Source organism: Amphibalanus amphitrite, unplaced genomic scaffold (assembly GCF_019059575.1).
Source record: "Amphibalanus amphitrite isolate SeventyFive unplaced genomic scaffold, NRLGWU_Aamphi_draft 000140F_arrow, whole genome shotgun sequence".
NCBI lineage: Eukaryota > Metazoa > Arthropoda > Thecostraca > Balanomorpha > Balanidae > Amphibalanus > Amphibalanus amphitrite.
The window spans coordinates 362,157-384,896 of NW_024881635.1; the positions used below are offsets into that span (position 1 = coordinate 362,157).

General features: G+C 55.2%; 1 protein-coding gene across 2 annotated transcripts in view; it reads right to left on the minus strand.

The window, feature by feature from the left end:
- The window catches only part of LOC122382477 (fibroblast growth factor receptor-like 1), a 60,228-nt gene that overhangs the window by 4,343 nt on the left and 33,145 nt on the right, over window positions 1–22,740 (minus strand). For both annotated transcript variants that reach the window (XM_043367852.1, XM_043367853.1), the window contains exons 3-7: window positions 14,196–14,468; window positions 6,121–6,329; window positions 5,402–5,555; window positions 4,129–4,244; window positions 3,116–3,350 (exon numbers count right to left, since the gene is read on the minus strand). In XM_043367852.1, coding sequence (XP_043223787.1) covers window positions 3,116–3,350; window positions 4,129–4,244; window positions 5,402–5,555; window positions 6,121–6,329; window positions 14,196–14,468 — 987 coding nt within the window. The remainder of the gene's footprint in view (window positions 1–3,115; window positions 3,351–4,128; window positions 4,245–5,401; window positions 5,556–6,120; window positions 6,330–14,195; window positions 14,469–22,740) is intronic.

The following is a 22,740-nucleotide window of genomic DNA, read 5'->3' on the forward strand; positions in this document are numbered from 1 at the left end:
GTATCTCGTGTATCCTATAAAATCGTGTATAAAAACCTATTAAACGTGTATCTCGGAATTTCGATATCGGTGACCTAAGGTCAGGTCAATTTTGCGGCCTCTCTATTATAATTCAGTGGGAGAAAATTGAAAGGCGTCTGTTTTGCACGAACGCCATTCTAGACACTCTCAAACATCGGGATGTAGGTAAAATGGACACACTGAACCCGAAAATTGCACCTGTGACCCGGAGTGTGACCCCTCGTTCTGAGATGTCCCCGAGGTCATCTCAGGTCACGAATAGTATCTAACAGTTTTTTGCTAATAACTTCTGATAGAGGCATGATAGAGCGATGAAAACGCCTTAGATGTGTTCGGCTCGACGATGCGGATCGACTGATATGCAACATGACCTTTTCCGGTCAGGTCCTGAGGTCAAATTTTTAAGTTGACTTTTCAAGGTCAACTTATAGTTCATTCGACGCGTTTTGACAAGAGGAACACGATTCTGGCAAAAGTAATGTCGTGGCTTTTTTGAGTCAGAAGTTATTGCCGAAAAACACTGTTCGTAAAAAACGGCTATTTTTGGAGTTTTTGCCCTCTGGAGGCTAAACCGTTGACCTGAGGTCAAATCTGAGGACATATTGGCGAAAGAGCGTCAAAAGAGCTATCGAATGCGCTTTTCCGCGGCGCTGTAGCTCTATCGGTTCCCGAGTTAGCCGTTGGCAGTTTCCAAAATGTTGAAATAGCCAACATTTTACCTTTGGTGACCTCTGGTAACCTGACCTTTGACCTGACCCAAAAAATGACTGAAGTGTTTTCGTACTTATTTTGGACGCTCTTTTGAATGCCGCTTACCGCGTGTCGCTACGTGACCCAGGAGCCGAGTTAGAAGGGGGGTTTTCAGACACCCCCCCCCCGGCCCGGCGCGGAAGTCGCGGAGCACCTGCCCGGCGCGGGTTAATTAGATCAAAAGTTATCAGCGAAAACTTTTGACCTGTTTTAGCAAATTTTTTACAATTATACCTCCCAAAAACCCCTAAATATTGACCTAGAGCAACCAAATTTGCACAGGGACGAGGATTTTAAGAGGGCCACCTACCTACCAAATTTGGTATTTCTAGGTGCCATAGGATCCAATCGCGAGGGGGGTCGCATCGACCCCCCCCCTCTGCCAGGCCGCGTTATGAAAAATGCCCTGCCAGGGCGAGGCGCTGCCCGGATAGGACCTCTTGTGAAGAGGGGCCTCCTATCCAGAGATGGCCTCTTTCCCAGAGACGGTCTCCTTCCAGAGGGGATCCAGAGAGAGTCCTGCCAGAAGGGGCCTCTTGTGCAGAGGGAGCCTTCCATCAGGAGAGGGCATAAAGGGTCTCGTTCAAGAGGCCAGAGGGGCCTCCTGACTCCTGCCCCCTGTGCAGAGGAAGCCTCGGGGTCTCCTGCCCATAAAGGAGCTCCTGCCAGATGGGGCCTCCTGGCTCCTGCCTAGATAGGGCCCTCTGTGCAGAAGGGAGCGTCCCATCCAGAAGGGGCCTCCTAAGCATAAAAGGTCCTCTGCCAGAGGGGACTCCTGCCCATAAAGGGTCTCCTGCCAGAGGGGGCCTCCTGGCTCCTGCCCACAAAGGGCCTCCTGTGCAGAGGGAGTCTCGGGGCCTCCTGCCCATATAGGATCTCCTGCCAGAGGGGGCCTCCTGGCTCCTACCCAGATAGGACATTTTGTGCAGAGGGGGCCTCCTGACTGCTGCCAAGATATGTCCTCTTATGCAGAGAGAGACTCCCATCCAGAGAGGGCCTCCTGCCCAGAAAGGGTCTCCTGCAAGAGGCCAGAGGGGCCCCCTGACTCCGGCCCAGAAAGGGCCCCTAAGTAGAGGAAACCTCGGGGCCTCCTGCCCAGTATAAGATTTCCTGCCAGAGGGGGCCTCCTGCCCAGTATAAGATTTCCTGCCAGAGGGGGCCTCCTGGCTCCCACCCAGATAGGGCCATCTGTGCAGAAGGGAGCCTCCCATGCAGAAGGGGCCTACTAAGCAGAAAAGGTGTCCTGCCAGAGGGGCCTCCTGCCTATAAAGGCTTTCCTGCCAGAGGGGGCCTCCTGCTCCTGTCCAGAAAGGGCCTCCTGTGAAGAGCGAGCCTCGGGGGCCTCCTGCTCATGAATGATCTCCTGCCAGAGGGGGCCTCTTGATTCCTGCCCAGATAGGGCCTCTTGTGAGAGGTGCCTCAAATCCAGAAGGGGCCTCCTGTGCATAAAAGGTCCCCTGCCAGACGGGGCCTCCTGCCCATCAAGGGTCGCTTACCAGAGGGGGCCTCCTGTGCAGAGGGAGCCTCGGGGGCCTCCTGCCCATGAAGGATCTCCTGCCAGAGGGGGCCTCTTGATTCCTGCCCAGATAGGGCCTCCTGTGAGAAGGTGCCTCACATCCAGAAGGGGCCTCCTGCCCATCAAGGGTCGCCTACCAGAGGGGGCCTCCTGGCCTCTGCCCAGATAGTGCATCTTGTGCAGAATTATAGTAGGTTAGGCAGGAAAGTCAAGTGTAAAAGTACCCTAAGCGGTGCTCAGGGGGCCTCCTAATTATGACCGAGCGGGGGGGGGCCCGGGCCCCAAGGCCCCCCCCTTGGGTGCGCCACTGGGTGACCAATCCATTATTATCTCATCCATGACATGGGTTTGCCACTTATAAAATGGGACCGGCGCCTGCAACTCGTGTGAACTGGGGTGCTGAAACACGCCCGGCCACACAAAAATGCTTATCAGCGGGATCCGTGCCGGCCGCCGGAGCCGCACGGACGCACCCATCTGTTACACGGCACCGCTGCTGGGCCGTGACTCAAAATGGATCAACATTCGCTCGGTGAAGAGCGTGAGGCCTCTGGCGCTCTCAAACATCTAATGGCATCCATCCTATCTTAACTTACTTTTGGCGACTAAACACACCAATCCATATGAAATATTTGTTGAGCAATGCACATTGCACAGGCAAGTTGCATGGTTTTATTGGTTCGGTTCATACAGGTCATGAGTGTTACATTCTAAGGTATATATGACATGTGAGAACGTAGATTACTTAGAGCCGAGCCACTCGTCCTTCTCACCCTCTCACCGCCACCTGCTCCGTGCTCACCACCCTCTCACCGTCCCGTTGCTCACCTGGCGCCACGTGCAGGAACGCCTCTCGGCCGCTGAAGCCGTTCTCATTAGCCGCCATACAGACGTAGACACCCTCATGGCTGGGCCGGACGGCCGGCAGGGTCAGCTTGGTGAGGTAGCGGTCGCCATCCTGGACCGTGTGGGCGCCCCCGGAGAGCACCGCGTACCGGCCGTCTCCAATCATCACCGTCTGGTTGAACCCGTCCGTGGCGGAGGGCCCCAGCTTGCGCACCCACTGCAGCGGAGGAGGGGGCGGTCAGTTCAGGGAGGGAGTCCGGACAGTCGATAGGGTAGCGGAGGTACAAATATGGTGTCGAGTGGGTGGCCTTACGCCTGAGTTATGCATGAGCTGTCATTTATACTGCAGCGGCGTGAAGGGACAATGGACTTACGTCAGAGTCTTAGGCTAAGAAGCAGCAGGTGCCAGCAATCACACCTTCCGGTCAGTTATTTAACTTTCAGTTTTCAGCTGACATATGATAAAAATACAGCGACTGCTTTCAAGCTTTAATGTCCTGTAATTCTTCCAAGAATAAATACAGCTACAACTTCTCAGAATAGTTAGACATCTTAAGCGCTATGTTTTCAAGTTTCAAGTTTTAGTGTCCTGTATGCATTCCAGAATACCAGTACAAACAGGGCGGCAATAAGCGAGCCCCGCTGAATCGACCCACCCATCCGCGAAAGTTCCAATAAACTCTTGTTTCCACCACCCGACATCCTGCCGGTATCCCGTCCGATCCCCGGCAGTCAGTCAGCCGACCAGCGCAATCCACTAACCCGCCCAGTGTGATCTGCCCCGGGGCGAGACGCGCGCCTCTGCCCCGGGGCTGTAATTTCCGCTCCTCTCCGCACGCGGGGAGGGCTAACAGAAGGGCGATCCGACCCGATCGGGGCCTCTGTCCACACTCCGACCGCCCGGGGATGTGGGCAAGATAAACGGGATGTCGCTGCGGCACTCATGGCTCGGACAGGGCGATCCGACGTCGGGCCGACGATGCAGGCGGTCTCACCTTGATGTGCGCCTTGGAGATGCTCTGTATGCGGCATTGAAGGACGGCCATCTCTCCCTCGTGCACCGTGGTGTTGGCTGGAGCCGCCAGAAATACCGGGTCCGGTGACAGCGGCTCTGCAAAGAGCGACAGCGCGTCAGAGATGGAATCGGGCGATGTAACGGACTGTAGCGGTACTCGGCCGGTCGGAGATACCGGCTCGGCCATCTGCCCCGCCGGCGGCGTCCGCTGGGATCTTGTATAATGCAATCGCGATCGGTGTAGGTACACAGGAACGTACATGTGAGGCGCTTGTACTACATCGTCTGAATTTCAAACGAGCTGGCCGGCAGTGTTGAATGTCGCCCGGTTTTATGTAGACAGAGATTTGGGTTGGTTCCGACGACCGATGACGGGATAACGACGATATGGGTACGGCGAACTGGGCTGCGACATTCCTGCGGCTGCGACATAAGTCATTCGTCTTTGTTTTGCGAGTCAGGAATCCAGTCAACTTGGCCCATTCAGTTCGGTTAATTATTCAGTGTGTAAAGGCCAACTGCTGAACTACCGTCTCCAGTCTTTCATTCAGTAGCTGCACCACCTTACCTTACCCAATCAACCCAACTCCACTCATCCGGCACCCTGCACCCAGCACCCAGCACCCGGCACCCAGCACCCGGCACCCGGCACCCAGCACCCGGCACCCAGCACCCGGCACCCGGCACCCAGCACCCAGCACCCGGCACCCAGCACCCAGCACCCAGCACCCAGCACCCGGCACCCGCACCCGTCAGTCGACGCACTGCACCCCGCCAACCTAATAATGCACGAACGACCGCTTACAGCCATTCACCATGAGAAGGCAATCATTTACACAGAGACCCTCGACAAACACACATACGCACACAAGCGGCGGCGGCAGCCGCCATCGATCCACGTGCCATTGTAAAAGTTGCCGGAGGCGGCGACGGCCGGCAGACTCATTACGACTGCGGCACTGTCGTAATCACGCAATCAATGTGACACTGTCGCCGACAAAGCCGGCGGCTTAGCGGGCACCGCTCAGCACGCGGCACGCCTTCGACGGCACCGTCGTTGGCGGCAGTCCATCGTGTGCCGACTGCCGTCGTACTGGTCGCATGGAGACGGCACAATGGGTCGTTACGTGTGCCATGTGTGGTATGCGCTGCGGGCGGAGCGGCAACTTGTGGTGGCGGGTGCGGCGGTGGTGGGCGGTGGGTAGGCCGACGCGGCACGCGCTCACAGGCTGGTGTGGGGGTCGGAGGCTCACCTGTGGTCTGCAGCGTGAAACTGTGGTTGGCCGAGCCGAACACGTTGGAGGCCACGCAGATGTAGACGCCGTCATCAGAGGGCACGAGCTGGGTGAACACCAGGGTGGGCCCGTGGATCTGCACCCGCACCGACTTCAGCACCGCGTGGCCACTCTGAGAGGGAGGGCGGTGGTCAGATATCAGCAGCACGAGCCCCCGTTCAGCCAGCCGCCGGAACCTCCGTGGCCGGGGCAACACCGCCCACCGGCGCCCGGCAGCAGCAACATTAGTCAGACCATGTTTTATGTTGCAAGTTGCCGGTTTACGAGCGATTCAACTTTCAGCGTTATGCTCACGATAAATAGAAGTCTAAGCGTCTTGAGGATGATAAATGCCTCGCTGGGTTATAAACGTTTGCGGTAAACCATTTAAAGCAGACGAATATATCATAGCATTCCTCGGCAAAATGCATGACCGTAATCATAGATGCCATATTTTAGGCTCCTAATAATGCAAGCGTTCCGGACAAGAGTAACAAATGCACGAACAATTGGATGATGAAAATACTGCAGCAAGAAGTAGAACATGTAATGCAGGATCTCAAAATGCGCGATGGAAATCACTAAAAGCTTTAAGTTGGGATCAACAAGTTGGCAAAATAATAATCGTCAATCGAGAGCAAGCGCACCGGAACTACCTCAGCTCTCCGCCATTAAAGCTGGCAGACCCCATGGCTCACCTTATACCACTTGACCTGCGGCTCGGGGTAGCCGGATGTGGTGCAGGTCAGGCGGTGTCGGGAGCCGACCGGGCCGCGCACCACGGCGCCGCTCGGCCGCTGCAGCAGGATCACCGGCGGGCGACCCAGCGAGGTGACCAGGTTATCTGCCATGACACGCTCACCGCCGCCCGCGCCGCGCCCGTTGTACTGTGTGGACGACTTCGGGTCTGTGGAGGGGAGACGAGAGGTCAGAGGTTGCAGTAGGGACAGGAGAACTGTGCAGGTCTGACTCCGGGCGCTGCGTGTGGACTGAGGACACGTGGAGTTGATTTCAGTCCGGAAACAAAACTTAGCATCGTGGATGTCGAATTGAAGGAAGTGGGTCGATTGGATGAATTGAGTTTGAAAATTCTGACCGAGCTCGACGAATGACTGAAACACATAAATCGCATTAAGAGACGATAATCCCATAATGAAGTTATTCGAAGTCACCGCAGTAGGGTGGGCTTTGTTCGAGTCACACGTGATAAGGCCTGGCTACACTATGCGTTTTCTGCGTGCGTTTTTGCAGGTTTGCGTGTTTTGCGTAATATCGTTCTAGGAAAAAGTTATAAACAATATAACTTTTACTTTGGTTATATACAAAAGCTAATATAACTCTTATGTAACTAAAATTTAAGGTGAAAAACATCACAAAAACATAATATCGTTCCCTTTTCTAGAACGATATCACGCAAAACACGCAAACACGCAAAAAACGCACGAAGAAAACGCATAGTGTAGCCAGGCCTTTATACGCCAATAAATCATCCAGCGATTTTATCCACTCGTCGCCCCTGTGCGGTGCCACGCGGGGTCGCCAGGGGTCACACGGGGTCACCAAAGGTCACGCGCGGAGACAGCTGGATGTCATCGACCGACTGAGAGGCACTGATCGGAGTGTAATCCGCGCTGCGCGCGTCCGCCGATAGCCGTTTGACAAATGTGGCCCACTTGGAACACGCCCGGCGCCGATGGCTCAAACGCCTCAGATGAATGGCCGGCACGTTTTCCATTTTGGCGCAGTGTTTGCGTTGGAGCTCGTCTGTGCCGGCCGGGCGGGCGCCGGCCGGGCGCCGGGTGGTGAGTCCGCGGAGACGCGGGTCGCGCTGAAGGTGCTGACGCCCGGCTGATTGCTCTGTGCTGTGCGAACCGTATGCGTAGTTTTATCACCGGTCCCAGCGCGCCGTGCCGCCCTCCCCCGCCGGTTCTGAATGCCGTCTGCAATAACGGAAACCGTGCAATATGCATATGAATAGCACAAAGTTAGAGTCGGGCGACGTCTCCAGCCGGGGAAAATGCCAAATGCGGCGGTAGTCGCGCGGCAGTAATGCCACCGTGGCGAAACGGCAGAGCCGGCGCGGCCATTAACTTTGGAGCGAGGTGCAAGGCAGCACGGCCGTGTCACTCGCATCTTAAACACGACATCAAAGCTGCGCTGGCCGGCCTCCTACCGTCACCGCCGGACGTCTGAAGGTACTGAGAAGGCGGGGCGGACCAGAGGCGGGGCAGGGTGAGGGAGTGACCACTGACCAGTTCCACCGCTCTGCAAGCCCGCTCCAACAGACACAGTCCGCTCTGACAGGCCCCCCTGGACAGAGCTGTGACCGTGTTTTTCACCGTTAATGAAAACAGCCAATTTATCGCTCTGTTTACATTTCAGATCCGGCCTCATATACGGAGGTGGGCCGGAAAGAACAAAGGCCTATCCGATGTGCGAAATAATAGGCTGTCATATTGGAGGGTATTAGCGTGTGCAGGTAAACAGATGAGGCGCATCTCACTCATTTCCCATTAACGGGATGAGCCAACCCCTTGGGGGATAGTTTACTAGGTCTGAAGGCTTCACAGCATGCTAAAAGTTAATTGCTTTTTGTTCCTGCTGTAAGGAGCGCGAAGGATACCAGTGACGTCACAGTGTGCCGCATATACGGTCGGGTAGACTTACCTTGAAAAGAGACGCGGAGTGAGCGGGAGTCGCGTCGGCGCGCGGGAGGTGTCGGCTGGTGTTGTGCAGCATGTAGTGTTTAATACAGAAATACGTTTCCAAACTCCTATCATCAGCGGTGGGATATCGAATTGAAAGGTTGCTACCTGTGTTTCTGGGGTTGGAGCCCTGTCTGAAGCAGTGGATCGGGACGATCCGGGGAAACGTGTGCTGCAGATCGACTGTACGGTGTGGTACAGGGAGCAATGACCGACCAGCAGGAGGCTGGGGGTGAGAACGGTGGTGTGTTGCAAACAAACCAAGGAGGTGGTGCTGTCATGGCTTATGCACCGAGAACTCGGAGCTGGGGTGGGAGTTTGGGCCTCCCAAGCTTCAACCAGAAGGATTTCAGAAGTTTCTTTCGACAGATGAGGCGGCGAGTGGCCGTGGACCAGATGTCTGAGTCTGAAGTGTACGACTTGTGCATTTATGCAGTCGGGATGGAGTCGAAGTCTGAATGGCTAGCGACAAGGGTGGAAGAGAAACTTCCCAAAACAGACGAGTCTGTACCGAGTCTGAAGGACATAGAAGAATGCATCACCGAGTGTCTGGAGCCACAACATGTAAAAGCATTCATCCTGAGGGATCTGGACCGCATGCAGCTGAGTCACGACCAAGATCCGAGAGAGTACGTCAACGACGTGTACGAGAAGGTGCAACAAGCTGTACCTGAAGGGAAAGCGGATACTTGGAAAATCATGGCGATTAACTACGCTGTGAAGGGTGCACCGGCGTCATGGCAGGTCAGGCTCCACGAAGCGAATTGTCAGTCGTTGGACACACTGGTGAGGAAGATGACCACGATACGACTGTCCGAGAAGTACCGCGATGACTCGAGAAACGCAGAAGCACGGGTGATGAAGGTCAACCGGTCAGGTTTGAAGTGCTTCGGATGCGGTCAGACTGGACATTTTGCCAGTAAGTGTCCAAAGAAGAGAGCAGAGACTAAGCATTGGAACCGTAAGTGCTACGGGTGTGGCAAAGAAGGTCACCTGAAGGCGCAGTGTCCGGAAGGAAAGGGCAAGACGCCGGATAGAGATGGCAGCGGATGCAAGAGGATTCAAACGAGTGAAGTCCAGATGACCGTCACGATAGAGGGTCAGCAGATCCAAGCTGTGGTTGACACAGGAACGAAGTTCAACCTGATGAACGACAAGATGGTCAGTCAACTAGGGCTAGAACTGTCAAAGGCGGTGATTCCGTCGCTCACCACAGCCGACGGGTCGGAGCTCGCCACAAGAGGCTGTGCGTGGGTGGAGATGGCCGTGAACGATGGACCAGAGAAAGCCACCATGTTTGTCGTGGTAAAGGACCTGACAGATGACGTGCTGATTGGGCTTGACACGTTGAAGGAGCTGAAGGCATCTATTCAGTGTGGTGAGATGCAGGTCACGGTGAAGAGAGTTCCAGAAGCCGTCCTGGATCAGTATCCGTCGCTGTTTGCTAGAGATGGTGAGGATATCGGGCGGGTGAAGAACTTCCAGTATAAGGTGCGCACGAGTGGTCCGCCAGTCGTATCAAAGCCGTACAAGATTCCCCTGCACTACCAGGAAGAGGTAGACCGCCAGCTTTCTGAAATGGAAGCACGAGGAACCATCTGCAAGAGCTCGTCGGAGTACGCGAGCCCAGTAGTGGTCGTGAAGAAAGGAGGGAACGAGCTGAGAATCTGCTGCGACTACTCGAAGTTGAACAAGCAGGTCTCGAAGGAGGCATACCCAATGCCAGCCTTGGGTGACGTCCTGTTGAAGCTGAGGGGTGGCAAGATTTTCAGTCACCTGGACGTAAAGAGTGCCTACCACAACGTGCCTCTAGATCCGGAGACGAAGCACAAGACGGCGTTTGCAGTTGGAGGCAGACTGTGGGAGTGGAACGTTCTTCCATTTGGCCTCTGCACGAGCGGACAGGTGTTCCAGCGTATTCTGGATGAGATCTTGGAGGGTCTAGACTTCGTAACGGCGTATGTAGACGACATCTGCATCTTCACAAAGGAAGACGACGAAGGACTGCACATGAAGCAGGTCCACGAAGTGTTGAAGCGGTTGGAAGCCGCTGGGCTCAAGCTTCGCCCAGACAAGTGCGAGTTCGCGCAGAAGAGCATCGTCTGCTTGGGGCACAGAGTGGCCCACGATGCAGTGAGTGCACTGGAAGACAAGACGGGGGACATCAAAAGCTGGCCAGAGCCTGAAAACGTGACAGAGCTGCGTCAGTTCCTGGGCCTGTGTGGTTTTTATCGCATGTTTGTCCCGAACTTCAGTGTGATCGCGGCACCGCTCACTGACCTGCTGCGGAAGGAGAGAACCTTCAAGTGGGAGAAGGCTCAGAGGGTGGCGTTCAACAGACTGAAGGAAGAGCTGTCGTCACCTCGGACCTTGGCGGAAGCCGACCCAAACCAAAGGTTCGTCCTGACATGTGACGCAACTGAACTGGGATGCGGAGCAGTTCTCGAGAACGGGGGAAGGCCGGTCGCGTTCGCGTCAAAGCGATGGACGCCATCAGAAGCCAAGAAAAGCACGACGGAGCGAGAGCTAAACGGCGTGATCTTCGGCATCAAGAAGTTCGCCTACTTCTTGAAGGGCGCCAAGTTTCAGGTGGTCACGGATCACCAGCCCCTGACGTACATCAGAGACAAGCGCAATGCTGAAGAGCACCTGAAGGAGAAGTTGCTTTTGCTGGGAGACTACGACTTCGAGATAGAGTATCGCCCTGGGAAGGACATCCCACATGCAGACGCACTGTCGCGGAAGCCGGCGCGACGGGTCGCGGTGACGGAAACGGACGTGGCAGAAGCCGTGGAAACCGACCAGCGTTTGAAGGTCGTTCGGGACGGTTTGCTGACTGGAGGTCGGTGGAACACAGACGATCCGGAGTTGAAGTTCTACCAGAAGGACAGAGGAAATCTGACGGTGGAAGATGGAGTCATCTGGAGGTCCTCCAGGAACGGAGAAGAAAAGCAGATCGTGGTACCGACTCGACTCCGGAGAACGGTACTCAAGCTCGCCCATGATCATCCTGGAGCGGGACACATGGGGGTGCGACGCACCTTGGCAAGGATAACCGCGCACTACTACTGGTTTGACGTCAAGAAGGATGTCAGAAGCTGGATCGGGAACTGCCTGGTCTGTGCAAAGAGCAAGATCCACCGGGCGAAGCAGCAAGAGGGAATCGGAACCGTTCCTGTTTTGGGACAACCGGGGACGCAGTGGGGTGCCGACATACTAGGTCCTCTGCCGAGAACGGATCGCGGCAACAGGTATGTCCTCGTAGTGACGGACCTATTCACCAAGTGGGTCGAGCTGTTTGCTCTGAAGGATGTAACTGCAAGGACGGTCGCAAGGAAGGTGTCGAAGGTGTTCAGACGTTTCCCAAACAGTCGAGAGATCCTGACGGACCAAGGGAAGAACTTTGAGTGCGACCTGATGCGGTCCCTGTGCGAACTGCTGCAGATAAACAAGCTGCGCACGACTGCGTATCACCTGCAGGGGAATGGCCAGACGGAGCGCTACAACGCGACCCTGTGCGACCTGCTCCGGTCGTACGCGGAGACGAAGGAGTGGGACGAGATGTTGCCATGGGCGGCATCGGCGTTCAACACATCAGTACACACCAGTACGGGGTATGCACCGCATGAGCTGGTGTACGGAAGCACGCCAGCGGGAGCCGTAGTGCACGAAGTGCAAGGTGCTCCTGTACCAGACGTCGTGAAGACGTATGCTGAGTACGACAAGGACTTGCGCTCGGGCGTCCAGAAGAAGACGAAGGAGGCGCTGGAAAACATCAAGAAGGGGGTGCGTGGTCGAACGGAAGAGCCGAGGGGAGACGGATTCGCTGAAGGAAGTTTCGTAATGATGAAGAAACAACGACGCAGGCAAAAGCTACAACCTCTCTGGGAGGGACCATATGAGGTACTGAAAAGAGAACGCCCGGACTACATTATCCTACGGAGAGGCGCGCAGTACAGAGTCCATGGGGCACATCTGAAGGGCTGGAAAGGAGACTATACGGGTGACCCTGAAGATGAACCAGACACGGAAGAAGAGCCGGGGTCGATCTCCGCTGGAGAGGGTCAAGTGATCTTCGGAGAGAGCGAGGCGGAAGACGTCGACGAGCGAAGTGTCGCCGAGGAGACGCATGATCCGGCCGAAGCAGATGCTGGACACTCAGCGCCGGACAAGATGGAGGAACCGGAGGACGAGCATGATAGCCTAGGATTTCTTCCAAAGACGAGTCGCTTTGGTCGAAAGGTGACACGCAATAGGCGTTACATGTGAGTGTATGTGTCCCAGCGCTCCTGTCAATTGTTTTAAGGATAGGGGGATGTAAGGAGCGCGAAGGATACCAGTGACGTCACAGTGTGCCGCATATACGGTCGGGTAGACTTACCTTGAAAAGAGACGCGGAGTGAGCGGGAGTCGCGTCGGCGCGCGGGAGGTGTCGGCTGGTGTTGTGCAGCATGTAGTGTTTAATACAGAAATACGTTTCCAAACTCCTATCACCTGCAATAGGGGAAGTAGGAAAAGAAAAGAAAAGGGAAGCTTCGCATGCCTACCGTTATAAGAAAAGGAAACGGCTTTCAAATACTGATCTCAGGCAGCTTTTGCCAAATTGTCAGGGAACTCAGATTTGTTTTTCAATAGAAAAACACAATTCTAAAGAATAGTGTTTTAACTATTGACAACAAACCTTCGGTTACGAGTGCCTATAGGTACCTACCTATTTGTTTCCCTCTTAGGTTACCTAATATGACACCACTTCGTGGTCAAAGCGTAGGCTGGACAATAAAACCATAGCTGCACGTTACCATGCTTGTGTAAATAATTATTGGAATCATTACAGACGATTGAATTGATGGAAGGAATGGATCGTAAGTGATGCCCTCAAAACGCAAATGAAGCAAGTGTATTGCAGCTCTGCATTGTGGCATTCCCGGGAGACTTATCGACCTTTTTGATGACATCGTTCAGGAGACACCTCATGTTACCTTTCAATCAGACATAGCAATCACCCCAATTTCGCCTCTCGTTTCCACACCTATCTATTTTAATGAGAAATATCCAGCTAATGCTCCTGACGGGGCCCTGCGGCACAGTATCACTTACGGCGCTCACAACTAGCGACATCTAGGAGCTATCATGTAAGCTGAATCACACTGGACTGGGCGAGTTCTGCCATGACAACCAACTGTGCTTTATTGTAAGCTTCGATGAACTTATATGCAAAATAACATAATTATCAACTCGCTGAAGTTTGGGGTGCTGATATCACAATATACATTTTCCTAAATAGGTATACCTATCACATTCAATGTGGCTTGCTTTCACGTGGTAACACTATGGGATGAAAACTGATTCTGATTTTACGCAGGCGGTGCAGTCTATGCAGCGGACACTAACTCAACTAATTATTTCCAATCCACTGAGTTGAAGTCTCATTACTGTAACCAAATGGAACAGAGGACTCTGTAGTCTATATAGCGCTAGATCGTTAGCACGCAATCACTTTAGATTCGACCATGCATTGGGACATGGATACGGCGAAATATCATATCGACATACACAGGGAGTTATAAAACGATTCCGCATAGACGAGCATTCCTACAAGCATGCTGCCAACATATATTCAATTTTAATCATACATCAGTTATAAGCATAAGCAGAGTGCTAGATTTGACAAATTCCCGACGAAAACGAGCTTTCCGCATACATTTAAGTAACAATAAATCTTCGCATCTTTAATATTCTCTAAAGTAGCCAATTTTATCTGTGAGTTGCGTGATGTCTGCCGTAAAATCTGCACCGACTGCAGGGAGAACATAGCGGCAGGTTCTCTGTAAACCTGCAAGATACGGTGCGGCCACATTAAAACTGCAATAGCCTTCTCGGTGGGGACGGACGCCTCTTTGGCGAGTGATTTACGACCCTCTCTCATGATATGGACATAAGTACGGTTGATGTGCCCCGGGACGCCTTGTGTGTCTCGGAAAAATGTGATGGTGTAAACCGACAGAAACAGCGCCTCTGTAGCCACAATGCCACTCACCGATAACGACCAGCCCACGCATCCCACTCACCGATGACGAAGAGCTCGGTGGCCACCCTCATCGTGCCGAAGCCGTTGACGGCAATACAGACGTAGACTCCGGCATCGTCTTCTGTGACTCGCGAGACGCGCAGCATGTTCTCGCTCAGGGTGAACCGGTCCCAGGCGTCCAGGATCTGCGTGCCGTCCTTCTTCCACTCCAGCATGGGCGGAGGCGTGGCGGCCACGGGACAGCTGAGACGGACATCATCCCCCAGACGCACCACCAGGTGAGGAGAGACCTTCTGCTTCAGCACCGGCGGACCTGGCGGGCAGAGACGGGGGTGGTGAGAAGGTGAGAGGGAGAGAGAGGGAGAGAGGAGAGAAACAGGGAGAGAGAGGAGAAGAGAAAACAGCCATGTTTGTATGGCTGCTTAAAATAGGATCTTGTCTCTTGTAATAGACATCAATTGGCTGACATCGTTTGGAACAGTTGAACACCAAACGTCCAAGCCCCATTATCAATCTATGCATACACAAGTGCCTGCACATGACCATTCACCAATCGGCACTGATATATTTAACCCCGTGAAGTCACGCTGGATGGGTTCGCGGTCCTGTCAGACCCACTAATGTCGAGGTCAGGAAGATTTGCAGCCGCCCGGGAGAGATAAACATCCGACTGCAGCGCTCGCGTCAACTGTCAAAGTCGACGGGCGCCACTAACACTTCGTCATTCGTTAAAACATCCAGCCGCTAAATTATGATTTATGAATAACTGCACGCGCGTTATCTGGACATTAACTAACCGTGACATGACGTGGCAGCCGGCGCGGAGGGGGAGGCGCGTCCAAACGCGCGGCGTCATCGGCGCCGGGCCGCGGAGCCGCCCTCGACTGGCCGTGCCGAGGTCATCGGGCCGGCCCATCGGACAGCGGCGCTAACTTGCGCCGGCTACCGCCTATCGCCGCCGCCGCGGCGAGGCCATCCGGCCCACATCTCTGTCACAAAGTGCTAACTAGGGCCCGCACCGCGCCCCGACAGCTGATATTTGTCACCTGAGTGGCGTGCCGCCGTGCTGATAACTCAGCCTCGCTTCCAGACTGTCACAGCTGTACTTGTGGGCCGTTCGATCTGGCGTTCGATTATCTGACACCTCGCAGCTCGCGGACGGCTCACACCTGCTCACCTTCACCCGAGCTCGCCTCTCACCCGGTCGGTCACATGGGGGAGTTTGCGACATGACTTGGTGTCCGGGCCGGCCGGTCGACCTGGCTCGCTCCCCCGTTCCGAGATGTGATTTGGCCGGTGGCGCTGGCGCGCGACAGCAATTAGAGCGGATTAGTGGCGCTGCTCCGCGGCCGGCAGTGGCGGCCAGAGGCCGGCGCAGGGACGTGCCGCGGATTACCCACAATCCGGAGATGCCGTGTGTCTCCGCTCGGCCTGGGTGGCGGCCGGCCGTGGCACGTGACGGCTGTCCGGCCGACACTGACGGACCGTCATCGGAGCACGTGGCGCACGTGGCACCCGTCATCCCCCGCCACCGGAGGGGACAGCAGAGAGCGTGACAGGTGGGGTCAGAGACCCCGGCGATATGGGATGGCAGTATAGACATAGAGGGATATGGCAGAATGGGCTTTGCGAGCTGGAAGTGGCAGCATGTTCGAGGAACTCTTGCACCGGTGTTTGTGCAGCATTTATTGAACTGTGTTGCTGTGTCCATAATACACTATAGATCAGATCACACCGCCACTTAGTCGCCAGTCGGGCATAATTCAGCGATTTATATTATTGACACGGCGATATCGGCTCGGTAGATACAGGTAAGTGCCACTCTACTCATACATTTGATGTGTGCTATCTAAAGCTTGTCGAATGTGATGCCCTTGACCGGCGCGGCTGATCAATGCCTTCTAACACGCCAACCGGCGGTTCCCGTTCGCGTCACTTCACCATAACTATGACAGACGGCCTGTCGCACCGGCCCAGACGCAGACAAACGCGTCGATCGCCGCCGCTGACACCTCGGCATGCCGATCGGCCGGTTTTTCTCGGCGTTCGAGCCGCGATGGCCCCCGTGACGTCACAAAACCAACAGCGCGCTGCCGGCGCGCTCGTTATAACCAGCGGCTCGTAAAAGCTATCGCGGCTATCGGTGAGCTCGAGAGAGGGCCTCAGCCACTTTTTAGCAATTAAGATACCGGTTTTGACAGATAGTGAGCGGCAGGGGACACCCGGTCACACCAGGCCGGTGGCTGTCGGTCGCGGTGACACGGGCTCCTGATAGCCGGTCGGACCAAACCCCGATGGTTAGTAGACCCACCAGCGAGTAGCCGCGATTAGATTCAAGCCCAGCACGGGTCAGGCGGCGTCAATGCGGAGGTAGCCTCACCTCCGCCAAATGCAACAGCGGCATATCTTCCTCGATACGTGACTAATGTGCTGGTTTTACTTGCGGAATCATGCGCCATGCATGTGATGTGTTTTGATGCATTGTTGGACCTTAGGCATGTGTATAGAATGGAACAATATACACGAGCGCGAACAATACCACACGCGATATTTATAGCACGAACTCTCACAGTTCAAACATTCCTTGGCACGTACGTCATACGTGCCCAATGTACCGTTTCGTCGTTCCTACCCAGTCCCTTTCTCTGGCTGTCGTCCCATGGCCTCGCAGGACCTCCCCGGCTGTGTAGCACCATCCGACCACATCCGGTGTGACGCTGGCGCCGGAGTGGGGAGACGGTCCCGTCCCGCCACCCCTCCAAACAATGCCACGCACTACAGGCGCGCGCACGCGCCCACAGCCGCCGAAAAACAGGACTGCGACGCCCCGTTTCCGTGCCAAATAAAGATGTCGACGCCGGCGCGCATTTCCACGCGAAATAAACATGTCTCGCGGCTAGCGGCCTGTCGCCAGAGACGGTAAACAAGGTGAGCTAGGTAAACGGTCGCGGCGAATCGGCTCCGATATGCCGGATGACACTGACAGCCCCGCCGTTCGGACGCTCCGGCCGGGTTGGAATTCCGGGCGCGGTGCGCAGACGGCGCGTTTTATCGTCTCCGGCGGTGCAGGTAACGCACAGAAATGGCAATGAAACTGAGGACGGTCTTTGAAAACAGCGGCGCCAGCGGACCCTTTGTCAGAAGTGGAGTGTGTGGTTTGATCTACTAAAATGGAGCATCGCAGTGTACTCTAGCTTCTGCTAAAGTTTTTGCCCACTGGTGGCGGTTTGCTGTGTAAATATTTGCCGGCAGGCCTTTAAGTGCAAGCCGGTCGCTTCTTTGCTTTGCAGTTGAAAGTAATGGGCCTGACATCCTCCAGCCAGCATGGCCGATGTCCATTGATCAGATAGGGAATCGCCAGCCGGTTCCCAACCAGTCGCCGGCTCAGTTATCGCGGGCTGCCGCCGAATACGATGGCTGTTTATACTGGGCGTTAGCGCTTTTAGTGTCGTCATTAGCGGCGGATTAGAGCGATAAACTCATGGCGAATGACTTCACGCCTGTCCGGACGGAGCATTCTCCTCCGAAACGACTGGTCAGCCCGACACGGCGCTGTCTGCCGAGTTACCGCACGAGGCACCGCATAGCGCGGGCCCACCCGCGTGCCATTGCCGCGAGCTGTGCAATGGCGAACTACAGGGCCAACGGTCGCATCCAGAGAGAGATATCAAGACTAGCATAGGCGGAATCATGATGACATCAGCTCCGAGCCGCGCTGCGCTGGGCTGGGCTGGGCTGGGCTGGGCTGGGCTGGGCTGGGCTGGGCTGGGCTGGGCTGGGCTGGGCTGGACAGACACGGATGTGCAGCCCCGCCGGCTGATGGCAAACAGATAGAGGCCGAATCGTCGGCTCGGCGGCCCGCTCACCCGTGTACATGACACTAAATCAGCCGGCGCCGACCAAGATAAACGAGCGTGGCGCAAAGACAACATGGACTCCATGAGCCGAATACCAGATGAGGCAGGCCGACGGGTCATCAGCGCGAGAGAGACACACGGCACGGGAGACAGCACGGCAAACGGACAGGATGGTAAACGGAGAGGAGACGGGACAGGAGACGGGACGGAGATGGGACGGAGACGGGACGAGACGAGACGGAGACGGAGACGGGACGGAGACGGAGACGGAGACGGGACAGGAGACGGGACGGGACGGGACAAGACGGAGACGGGACGGAACGGACGGGACGGAGATAGGACGGAGTCGGAAGATAGAGAGTGAGACGGACGGAGACGGGATGGAGACGAGAAATGGAGCTGGTAAAAGGACAAGGCGATGAAATAGCACATGAACCAGGTTCCAGTGAGCGGATAAATGTTAATTCATTAGTTCATAAAGTCGATGGGAAAATATCATACTGGATCCAATCTTCCCAATCTAGTCCATAGTTTTAGTCACATAATTCACTTTCCCTTCACATGCGACATCGGAAGCGTCACGCAAAAACTGTGAGTAATGTCTAAAAAAAAAACACGAGTGTCGAACGGTCTTCTTTTTTAGCGATCATTTCTGCTGGCTACATCATTAAACACTCCCTAAACAGTTGCTAAATCCTCTTCTTTCTGTCTCCCCTCGTGTGAACCGAGGCAGCAGCCGCAACTGCCGGCTGCGCTCATCCCACTGCTCTCCGAGCCACTCTCAGCGGGGAGCCCTGGCTCCGGTCGCCGGCCGCCTCAGCCGACAGCCGCGTCCGCCGCCCGTCGTGTCGCGTCGCGATTTATGCACGCGCGCGCGTGGTTTTTGCCCTCTCGGCGGCGCGGTGCGGGGCGGACGCGGCTGATCTCGACCGACCGGCCGCGGCGGCGCGGTCAATTTATCGCGTGTCACCGCTGCTCGATGGTGCGCTAAAGAACAGCGCGCGTATAAATACGACGGAACAATACAGGGCCGGTGAAAAACGGCCATGGCGCCCGGCCGATAGGGCACGCTCAATCGGCGCTGATGAATGCTGGTCAGCTGGCGGGCGCGGGCGGTCCGGGGTGGCTGCGGCGGACTGCGGCGGACTGCGGGGGCGGCGCGGACTGGACTGGGCAGCTTTGTGGGGCGCAGTGAGATGTTGCAGGCGGTGATGAGAAATGAGCGGATCGGACGAACAAGGTCGGCCGGGTGAGAACTGGGGCTGCAGGGCGCCGGACGGCCGGAGGATGAAGGGGAGTGCGTTCACTCCGACAGCCAAGGTATTCACTCGGCCCGGTTCCCTCAGCTGGAGGCTGGTTGTGACGGGTATGTCACTCAGTCCCGCTGCCGGCGCCCGTGTAACCAGCTGGTGCACTCGGAGAGACTCCAGCAGAAGCAGAAGACCGGCACACCATTCAAAACACTCTAATCGACGTTCTGCAGGGCTACCTTGTTTCGTCTCCGTCAGCTGTCGCACCCTGTGGGTGATAGGGTGTGACTGGACCACCCATGCAGCCTCAGCAGCAGCCAACGGGCATTGCTAACTCCCACATGTCTTCCTGGCCCGCCCATGGATCAACTGATAAGTGATAACTGATAATGTTCACTTCCATCCCTCTGAGCCACCCATGACGCTCCTCTCCGCCTCTGACCGCCCTTGACCTCTGGTGACCGCTCTTGATCATCCCCCACTCCCGACCGTCCCCAGCGGTCCCCGGCTGTGGAGAGCGCCGCGGTCCGACCGGGACCACTTGTGGTCCGGCCCGGACCGCCCGTGGTCCGGCCCGGACCCCCGCCGGCCGGCTGGAGCGACCACCAATAAAAAGCGCTGGTCAGTTTAGCTGTGACATTTACATGAGGCGGACGGCGAACGGAGCGCAGCGGTGGCCGGTAATTGAATTAAGCGTGCCAGTATCTGCACGGCCGAGCTGCCCATGGGAGGGCCGAGCCCACCACAGATAAGGTCTGAGCGGGGTCTAACGAAGGTCATTGGCCGATTGGGTCTTCTCTGGCAGCTGGCACGGACAATGGGAAAAACCGACATGGGTTTCGGACGTGCAGTGTGAGATTGTTGGTGGAATTGATGCTAAATAATGGATGTCAGAGTGCATGCGAATGCATTCTGCTGGAATGAATGCCAATCTTCCTAACACCGCTGCAGGCGACCATTTTAATCAGTATACACAAACTTCGTAAACGTTAAATGCAGGCCCGAGCATAACATACTGCACGGTTTATAGTCGAAGATCGAAGATGCAAGGAAGCACGCGGCATCGATTCGGTTTTAATATGACGTCGTGTCGCGTCGAACCCCTTATCGTCGATCAAAATATCTGACCGATTATTGATGGTCGGCCCGACTGTCCGGCTCCATTTAGTTTGGCGGCAGCCCGCCCCGGTCACAGGGGCGGTCGCCAGGTCTGGGCGCGCTCAGTCGATACCCCAATCTATGGAGGGGTCGAACGGCTCCCGAACTGATGAAACGACTTGCAGCACGTCATCGTTAGTGATGAACTTTGGGCACTCGTGGCGGTCATCTGCCGAGCGACTAGGGCTGGGCCGAGGGTCGCTCGGGGACCGCACACGGACACCGCAGGAATGTACCGCTCGCACACCGGTGGGCGGTGATAATTAATGAGGTCCTGTTCACGGCAGGTTAGAGGGTGATGGTGCAAATAGTTCGCACATGATTAAAGTAAATATAAGGCAGCGAGGGTGGGGCGACTTCAAGTGGTTAGTAAGACATGTCAAATTACCGCCCAGAAAGTAGATCAAGATAAATAATTTAAAAGTTTGATTGAGTTAATCTTTTTTAATTTTCAACGAAGTTTAGTTATTTGCACTCCAAACAACATTAAAGCAAAAGAAACTTTAAAGTTCTTTGCTTTGATCAAATAAATCATCAGTTTGATTAACACGACTAATTGAAAAGGCTTGCTCATTCAGAGCAATTCCGGTAGAAATGTTTACTCTTCACGTGAGCTCCGTAAATCATGTTAACTGCTGTTTTCCAACGGAAGTAGTTCCATTCCTTTGATTTTAATGTGATATCCGCATTGAAGTCTACCGGTAAGTGGCTTATTTACTTACGGCTTTGATGCAGCCCATTCCATTAACTTCAATCATCTAGATAACTTTGACCCGGCGGCGGTAGCGGAGAGCCGCTCTCAATTGTTGATCGACGAGAGGCAAGTGGAGACCGATCCCTGATGGCCGATGCAGGGGTTTACTAGGGTGCATCTCTCAGCGTTCACCGTATAGCTTCAACGACATCGCTTTAGATGAGGCACACACGGCTCATAATCATGTGATAGGAGCGACGCGACGCGATAGCACTATTCGGTAATCGGCCTGAGGCGAAGTGGTCAATAAATAATTAATAAGTCCTAGCAAGCAGGCTAACGTTTACTGGATGACGGAGTAGCCTTTGAATAGGGTGAGTGACAGCTGATCACATCCTCTGCACGGTGATAATAAGGTCGGAGCGGACAACTCACAGCAACAGAACATATAATAATCTGCAAATAATTCCAACTTTCAGACAGCTATGTATGCAGCCCCTTCTGTGTAAATAATTATCTCCCCATCAGGCGACATGAGTTCGCAGTCTGGGAAACGGCCCTCGCGGCCGATGACAGCGGAAAATACACGGGTGGGCACATTGCGGCGCGCCGAGCGGCATGGCTAAATCAACAGCTCGCCCCGATACCGCGGCGCCCGACCATAACTCAACCTGCAGTGCAGTGCAAACGTTTACGGCCACCGGCCGGCCGTGCAATCCACCTGCGGCCGTGATAACTCGGCCGTAATGAGCCATAAACGGAACGTCCGAAAACGTTGCAGCCTTTGTTCAGGAACACACGATAATAGCCGGTGCCGAGTGTTGCCGGGCCTGCTACAACCGGAGCGGGCCCGGCCAGCGCGCTGTAGTTGCCCGGCGCTCCAAGAGCGGGTCGTCACGCCACGGTTAGAGGAGGTCTGATGAACTCAACCGGAGCGGCTGGCCGAGAGCCGCACCAATACGCCGGTCCGAGAGGGGCGATCAGACGGGCTCGGACCAGACGCCCGGCCGCCGGCAGCATTAGCTCCGAGATTTCGGTCCGCGCGGCCAGAGTTATGTGCCGGAGTCGGACGTCTGTTACCAGGCCGAGCCGGCAGTCGATCAGTGCATTAATCCATCTGTTAGTCAGCCCATCTGTCCGTCTGTCCGTCACTGCTGTCCCGTTGACCGTCTGTGTGTTTGTCCAACTGTCCTGTCCGTTTGTTCCGCAGCCCAAGACCAATGTTTGGCGTCCCGCGGCAAACATTGCCCTCCATTAGGATCGTGCTCGATGTCGACAGAAATTTGATGCATTCTGATCCGTTTCCGCCAGTCATATGTGATGACGGACCACGAGCAAAGCCAGAGCCACCATGTCTTATTATGAGCCGGATTAAATGTTCACTGCCCAGCATAACATATGAGGAATGCAGCCCGTGAAGGTATCATTATCAACTATAAATAGACCGTTTGCAGCCTTGGTTATGAGACGGGCGCACATTTCTTTCCGACAATCTAGCGATTAGCTAAAAGGTCAAAACCATCCCATAGCGTTGATGAACCATTAGATTTCGTTAAGTGGCCATGGTGACACAAAACGGCCCTAAACGGTTGAATATAAAGACGATCAGTTATAAGTCATAGCATG